Raw genomic sequence first — 7,683 nt, forward strand, 5'->3', positions numbered from 1 at the left:
TTATTTGATGCGAAGATTTCGAAGACTGTTAATACCGTATTGTTATCCCTGGGATGGTGCTCTGTGGCATCTGGGATGAGAAGATCCTCACCACTTTTGGCCACCTGCCGGAGTACCCAACATGCTCTAAGGCTGTGTGTTGGTATGGTATCCGTTGTACTATGAATTTTGTAGGGTCCGTTGAGCCATCCCTCCAATATGGTTCCACGCCCTGTAGAGGGTCTTTGCTTCTTTGTAATTAACTCGGGTGTCTTATGATAGTGCACCCTTTTACTTCGGACTGGGTGTATATTCGGAGCCGGATTATCCCAAAATTTCGTTTCGGTTTTCCAGGCGCTTTCCATCGCATAGTACTTTCATACTATGGACGCCAAGTCGGCGAAGTGTGATATGCCACGGCGACTTATGGCGTTAAGGATTCCCTTGTCCGTGCAGTTATTGCAGAAAAATGAGACTGTGTCTTCCTCGCGACAGTCCTTAACCTTGTTCATCACAAGGAGGAATCTGGCCCAATAATGATGTACTGTTTCCTGGGGTGCTTTCCTGATGTGGGAAAGATCGTTTATGCTTGGGTGGGTGGGTGGCTTTGAGTCCGAACCCTTACCCGATCTGAGACCCAGGGGCCGAGGAGTTTCCAATCTTGGAAGTTCGGGTTTCGGGATGTTGCCCGATAAGTCTGGCCCGCCGCCTGACTCTAGGTTCAGGGCTTGGGTGATGTCCTCCCGTAAACGGGTATCCGGCTCGGAGAGCTTAGGAATCCGGACATAGTTAGTCCTCAAGATAGAGGAAGAATCGCTGCATTGTTCCTCCACCACCGCAATATGATGGGTGACCGGTGGAGAGTTAATCTCCCTTTGATCAGGTTTAAGCCCAATCCGATCATAGTCCGTAGCGACTCCCAAGGCGGCGATGCGATCCAAGAGCTCGTTTAGGGATGAGAGCTCCATTGGATCCATCTGCTCGGCAAATTCCGAGCCGACATGGAGGCTGTTTTCGATGGCCTGAGAAGTCATTGTCGGTGCAGCAGCCGAACGGGCGGTCATGATGAAACTGCCTAGCCGGAGAGTTTGGCCGACAGCCAGGGCCCTCCCGGCGGTAATGTTGTTTTTAACAACGAGACGAGGCATCCTTCCTTACGGTGACGGCACAGTGGAACTCTCAATGAAAGCACCAATGTCGGTGTCAAAACCGGCGGATCTCGGATAGGGGGTCCCGAACTGTGCGTCTAAGGCGGATGGTAATAGGAGGCAGGGGACACGATGTTTACCCAGGTTCGGGCCCTCTTGATGGAGGTAAAACCCTACGTCCTGCTTGATTGTTCTTGATGATATGAGTGTTACAAGAGTTGATCTACCACGAGATCTGAGAGGCTAAACCCTAGAAGCTAGCCTATGGTATTATTGTCTGTTGTCCTACGGACTAAAACCCTCCGTTTTATATAAACACCGGAGGGGGCTAGGGTTACACAAGGTCGGTTACAAAGGAGGAGATATGCATATCCATATTGCCTAGCTTGCCTTCTACGCCAAGTAAAGTCCCATCCGGACATGAGACGAAGTCTTCAATCTTGTATCTTCATAGTCCAACAATCCGGCTGTCCGGAGACCCCCTAATTCAGGACTCCCTCAACGGGCTTGAATCCTTCAGGGAATTCATGATCCAGGACCTCACCAGTGAAGCAATGAGGGTGTGTGGGGCCTCTGTATCGGGCCGTATCGTGACGCGGCTCTGATGAAGTTCGTCTACGGTGTCCGGCCTGCGCATGACTGGGTTTGTCACGTCCGAATAGGTGGCCGTTTGTCACGTGTCGAGGTGCGTCCTCGCGATCCATAGATTGATCTGGTAGGTCCTGCTTTATTGTTCAAGTTCTACCGGAGGTCATATGTATGGCCGTGGGCGAATTTACCTTTGCCTGAGTGACGAGGCGGGGCGGGTTGGTGTTCGGCATGGGTTGCCGTTTTGTCCCGGCCACGCAGTGACCGATCAGCCGCATTGTACGATGGTGGTATATACTCCGGCGCCTCCTCGTTGAACCGAGGTAGCAATTTATGCTTTGGGTAGCTTTTGGTTGGGCGCTTGAGGCCGTATTCTTCGGCTGCTAGGACATCAGTCCATTTATCATTGAACAGATCCTGGTCAGCTTGAAGCTGCTGCTGCTTCTTTTTCAGGCTCCTTGCAGTGGCTATTAGCTGGCGCTTGAAGTGCTCCTGCTCAAGAGGTTCCTTGGGCACGATGAAATCCTTAGTGCCAAGGCTCACCTCATCCTCGGAGAGCGGAAGGTAACTGTCATCCTCCGAATCTTTGTGTGTGGCCTGTTTAACAGGGCTAACCTGCGCATCTTCCCGTTCGTCTTGTTCGTTTGTTGTGCCGACGGGGTCTTAGTTGTCTTCGGCACCTTCCGGAGTGTCATCTTCTCTGTGCCGGTGTTGCTATCTTTACTGCGGCGTGACTTAGAGCGGCGCCGCTGACGCTGGCTCTTGGACTGTATTTCGAAAGGTTTATTCTCAACTGGGTCTTTCTTGTCGTCGCCACTGTTTTCCTTTGGTGCATCCACCATGTATACGTCATACGAGAAAGTGGCCGTCCAGCGTCCGGTGAACGGCGGGTTCTGGTCTTCTTCTTTTCCGGCATCGTCGTCCATACCGTCGATGTCCTCGGAGTCGTAATCAAGTTTGTCGGTCAAATCCTCAACCGTGGCCATAAAGTGGGTGGCGGGTGGAAAGCGAAATTCTCCATCGTCAACCCCTAATTCGAGCCGGATATAGTTCGGCTGAGAGTCCTCCGCTAAGGACAGACTTTTTAACGAGTTTAGCACATCGCCCAGAGGCGAGTGCTGGAAGATGTCTGCGGCGCTGAATTCGAAGATCGATAAACGATCAAGGTCAGCGTCTGTGGGTTCGTGTGGTTCGGAACCTACAGCCGGAGACGAGTCCGGTGTTCCGGTGGCATAGGCATCGAGTGAGACCAGGTCCATGTGCAGCTCCAACGCCGTGGAATCTGCGGCCTCCGTGGTGGGGTTAATCCTCCCATCTTTGGATGGCGCAGCCTGCTCCGGCTCTAGGGCCAGAGCGGTTACAGGAGCGATCTCCTGGATGCGGCCCGATGACAGATTTAAGTCATGATCATCGGGAGCGGCTACCGCGGTATCGAATCCGGCGAAGATCAAGTCTCCACGGATGTCCGCGACGTAGTTCAAGCTCCCGAATCTGACCTTATGGCCAGGGGCGTAGCTTTCGATCTGCTCCAGATGGCCAAACGAGTTGGCCCACAGTGCAAAGCCGCCGAATACAAAGATCTGTCCGGGGAGGAAAGTTTCTCCGCAGACAACGCCATTATTGATGATTGAAGGGGCCATCAAACCTTTCAGCGACAGCACAGAGGAACTCTCAATGAAAGCATCAATGTCGGTGTCAAAACCGGCGGATCTCGAGTAGGGGGTCTCGAACTGTGCGTTTAAAATTGATGGTAACATGATACATGAGACACAATGTTTACCGAGGTTCAGGCCCTCTCTATGGAGGTAATACCCTACTTTCTGCTTGATTGATCTTGATGAATATGAGTGTTACAAGAGTTGATCTACCACGAGATCGTAATAGCTAAACCTTAGAAGTCTAGTCTGTATGACTACGGTATTGAGTATCCCCTATTCGGACTACACTCTCCGGTTTATATAGACACCGGGGGATGTAGGGTTACATAGAGTTGGTTACATAAGATGAAATCTTCATAGTTGTTCGCCAAGCTTGCCTTCCACGCCAAGGAGAGTCCTATCCGGACACGGGTGTAGTCTTCAGTCTTCGTATATTCACAGCCCATCAGTCCGGCCCATAGACAACTGGCCGGACGTCCGAAAATCCCTTAGTCCGGGACTCCTTCAGTCGCGGCAGCGGTCTTGCGCGAGGCACGAGGCTTGCCTTTTCCGGAGGGAACGGCCGTGCCGGACGAGGGAGGCGAGGCCGGCGGCGGCATCGAGGTCGATGGCGTCCTTCATGAGGGGGGAGGGGGGTTGTGAGGCGGGAGCACGCGCGGGAGTGAAAATGGGTCGCCATGCGAACGTCAAACAGACACGCGTTCGTTTGAGTCGGCGCATTGGGCCGCCTTTTCTGTCTGCGGCCGATTCAAACAAACGCCAGCAGACGAAATGAGTCGTCCCGTTGGAGTTGCTCCAAGATGCCGTGACGTTATCGCTGTTGCACTCAAGCTTCGGATTAGGATTCAGTGTCGCGGGCTGACAGCGCCCAGAGCAGATTCCTCTCTGCCCCCGTCGTCGCTTCTCCCGCACGGGAGAGACACGCACGACAGGCTGCGCTTTGTAGCAGTTGGAGCCCCAAAAGCAGCCCCGGCCTTGTCCGTCGCGAGCGGAAAGCTGAGGTCGCTCACGGGGACACGCGACCCAGCGCCCGAGAGGCACGGCCATGGCGCCGCGACGCACGCTCTCGCTCCCCCTCTCCCTCTCTGCCGCCGCTGCATGGCCGCTGGCTTCTGGCTCGGCAAAAGGAGAGAAAAGAAAGAAGAAAAGAAAGATGCTGGGCATGCATAGGCTGTGGAGCGAGCGAGCTCGCTCAAGGCCTTTCCCTCGCGCATGGAAAGCCGTGTCCCCTGTTTCCCGGGCCGTTCACCTAATCTGCCGCTAACCTCCGATTCTTCGCTCACTAAACTCCTCACCTAAAAGCGTCATGGACACCTGTGCCTTGTCCGGGACTCCCATGCCTTAATCTCACAAAATTAACCTACTAGTATCTCCGTAACATAAGACATGGAGATGGAGATGATATTTGACTATTTTGACGTGGTGATGGCTTGAAGTTTGAACCACATTTTATTCTTTTGGCACTTTGAACCAGTTGTAATTTCACTTCGAAATAGAGTAGTGCTAGCAACGAATGGGTCAGAGACAAGAACCGGAACAGGCCTTCTGCTGATGTCTGCGCCTGCTGCCCGCTGTTGCCAAGATTCTCTGCGTGTGGCAAGCATTCCTACCCTTTCAGTCATGCGGTATACATGGCCGAATGATTGTGTCCTCGTAGCTCCTGCCTCGCTACGGCAGTATAAAGGGCTTTCCAACTTTGACTGTTGCACGGTACCACTACTACGCCACTTCGCTAATCCGCTCAAGTTTTCTCTCGGCCGCGCGCGCTGTTACATTGGCAGCAGAGCAGAGCGCCTCAGGAGATTCAGCTTCTCTCGTGCACACGCACACACAGAGCAGCAGGGTACTACAGTCTACAGCCCACTGATCCATCCACTCTGTCTGGTCCTCTTGCCCCCATGAATGCATGAGATGCCGGCCAGCCAGAGGTTCCTTTTCTTCCTCGTCGCCTTCCTCCTCCTGGGGGCGACGGCGGCGGCCGGAGGGGACGGCCACGCCGCCGGCACGACCGAGGCGGCCGCGGAGGCGCGCTCGCCCGACGCGGCGTTCGACGTGCGGGCGAGGAAGTGGTGGCCGCGGGTCCCGGCGACCACGGACGGCCTCGTCAGGGGCAGCGAGCGCCGGGTGCCCAACTCCTCCGACCCGCTCCACAACCGCTGACGTGATTACACCACCGCTGCCTGCTCCCGTGCCATCCGATTCTTGGCGCTCCCGCGTCGCCCATGCTTGGATCGTGGCTGCCGAATGTGGCGGCGCTCTGCTAGATCAGAGGCCCAAGATGCGTATACAAATGTAGCTCATTTTGCTTTTTGTTGGCTCCGGTGTTTTGTAATGAGAAATTGATCGGCGTTTTGCCGACCTGTGCATACACATTTCACATTTTCCTTCTTCTTAGTTGAGCTAGCTGGAGTTCAGTTTATAGTGGAAAATTCGATTTTATTTTGTTTTCGTTTCTGTTTCTGCAAAAAAAAAGGCATGTCGGCCCACGGCCACTTGTCAGCCTACCCTGAAGCCTCGCCTCGACGGGTCGCACTCTCCGGTCTCCGCCTCCGCTGCGTCAAAACATCAAACGGCTTGCGCGCGCAACCCACCAGTCCAGTGATCCACCGCAACCGACGCCGCCGCCGTCGCCCGAATGTCCGTCGCTGCCGGCGTCGCCCTCGCCGTGGCCGACGCCGTGTGGGCGCAGATCAAGGCCGCGGGACACGCCACCGACGAGCACCTGTCCATGTAAGTGAATCCAAACAGGCCCGGCACCGCCGCGGCGCCACCGTCTCGCTCGGTTGTTATTCATGCGCGCCTCGCCGTCTCGAGCCCCTGACCGGTTCTGGCGTGCGTACAGCCTCGACCACCTGTTCGGCAAGAACATGCTGCGCGCCTGCAAGATCCTCGACGAGGGCGGCGTCCGCCGCGTCACCGGCGCGCCCAGCGGCCGCTCGCTCTTCCTGGTCTGCTCCCGCGCCTTACCTTTCGGTTCCCACGGCTGCTCGTGCTGTGGCCGAGCCAGCAGGCGATCGGCCGGTTGACGACGGCTTGCTTTGGATTGGCGCTGCAGGTGATGGGGGAGTCCAAGAGGAAGGAGGAGTACATCTGCTTCCCGGAGCACCTCTGCACCTGCTACTCCTTCTTCTATGACATCGTCGGCCGCGGTGAGCAGCTCTGCGTAAGTGCCGTCTCTGTTACTTCGTCCGGCCACATTATTCACCGAGCCTCGTGAAATTCTCCATTAGAGGAATGGATGTATTTGGAATCCAAAATAAGCATTGCGCTGTTACAGGCTTACAGCTGCAATCGGTAGCTCTTGGTTACTGGGAAATCTTGTTTTGATTTTGGGTTATTATTTTTCTTCTTTTCAGTGTAAGCACCAGTTGGCAGCGCGGCTCGCAGAAGCTGTCGGCAAACACCAGGAGATGGAGGTGACTGATGAGGAGCTCGCTCACATGCTTGCTAACCTCTGACTGCTTGAATATTTAAGTAATGCACAATACATTTATGAATGACTGTCTTTTTGGGGGTTGTCTCACCTCTGCCGTTCTAAAAGACTGAATTTAACTTAATGAAGTGTTCTGATCATCTTGGTAAGGTCTTTCTGAGTGCTATATAGGCTTGGCAATCCTTTCGCTGCAATGTTATGCCACATTGATTGTGTGTATAGAGATAGGAAAAGGGTGTCCAAGAAGCTGTGGTAAAATCTGCAGGGTTAGAATATTATCACCTTATCTCTTTTCAAGAAACCAGTATCACCTTCTTTTTCATTGTATCAGTCTATCAGATTACAAGAATGAGGAGACATGTATGAGACCGTGAAATCATTGAGTTATGCGAACTGATCAATGAATTGAGATGATTAATTTTTCTTTCATGTCGAGTTAGTCTTTTCAGTCCTTCAACACATTACAATATTTTCACAAGATAACCTCTTTTCCTATGATGCTTTTGTATAGTGATGCTTGGGTAGCAGGAATGTTGATATGATACACAATGACCGTATGTTACAGAGTTCCTGCTATTTGAACCTGAGGGTTCTGGCATACTACAGTAATCGATATATTCCAGTCTACTGCAGTAAATCATAGTTAATTTTGCAAATGAGCATCATGGTAATAATATCTGAGATATGGATGCTAATATACCTGATTAGCTAGTTCCTGGACCACATGTTTCACTGTATCTGAGTACCTTTGATTTATTTGGTGAGAAGATGATGCCCTCAGCTTAATACGTTGAAGTTTATTTTTCAGATTTGGTGAATACCACGCCTTTAAAAACCAGCATAATTAATACTGATGAATATTATTAAGCTTACAAGA

General features: G+C 52.8%; 1 protein-coding gene across 1 annotated transcript; it reads left to right on the forward strand.

Moving 5' to 3' along the window:
* The first annotated feature begins 5,868 nt into the window (after positions 1–5,868).
* On the forward strand, positions 5,869–7,235 carry LOC125536398 (zinc finger SWIM domain-containing protein 7-like). Its single transcript, XM_048699611.1, has 4 exons — positions 5,869–6,103; positions 6,216–6,321; positions 6,429–6,536; positions 6,730–7,235. The coding sequence occupies exons 1-4, from the start codon at positions 6,009–6,011 to the stop codon at positions 6,829–6,831; spliced, it is 411 nt and encodes a 136-aa protein (XP_048555568.1). The 5' UTR covers positions 5,869–6,008; the 3' UTR covers positions 6,832–7,235.
* Positions 7,236–7,683: the final 448 nt, after the last annotated feature.

This window comes from Triticum urartu, chromosome 2 (assembly GCF_003073215.2).
Source record: "Triticum urartu cultivar G1812 chromosome 2, Tu2.1, whole genome shotgun sequence".
Lineage (NCBI taxonomy): Eukaryota > Viridiplantae > Streptophyta > Magnoliopsida > Poales > Poaceae > Triticum > Triticum urartu.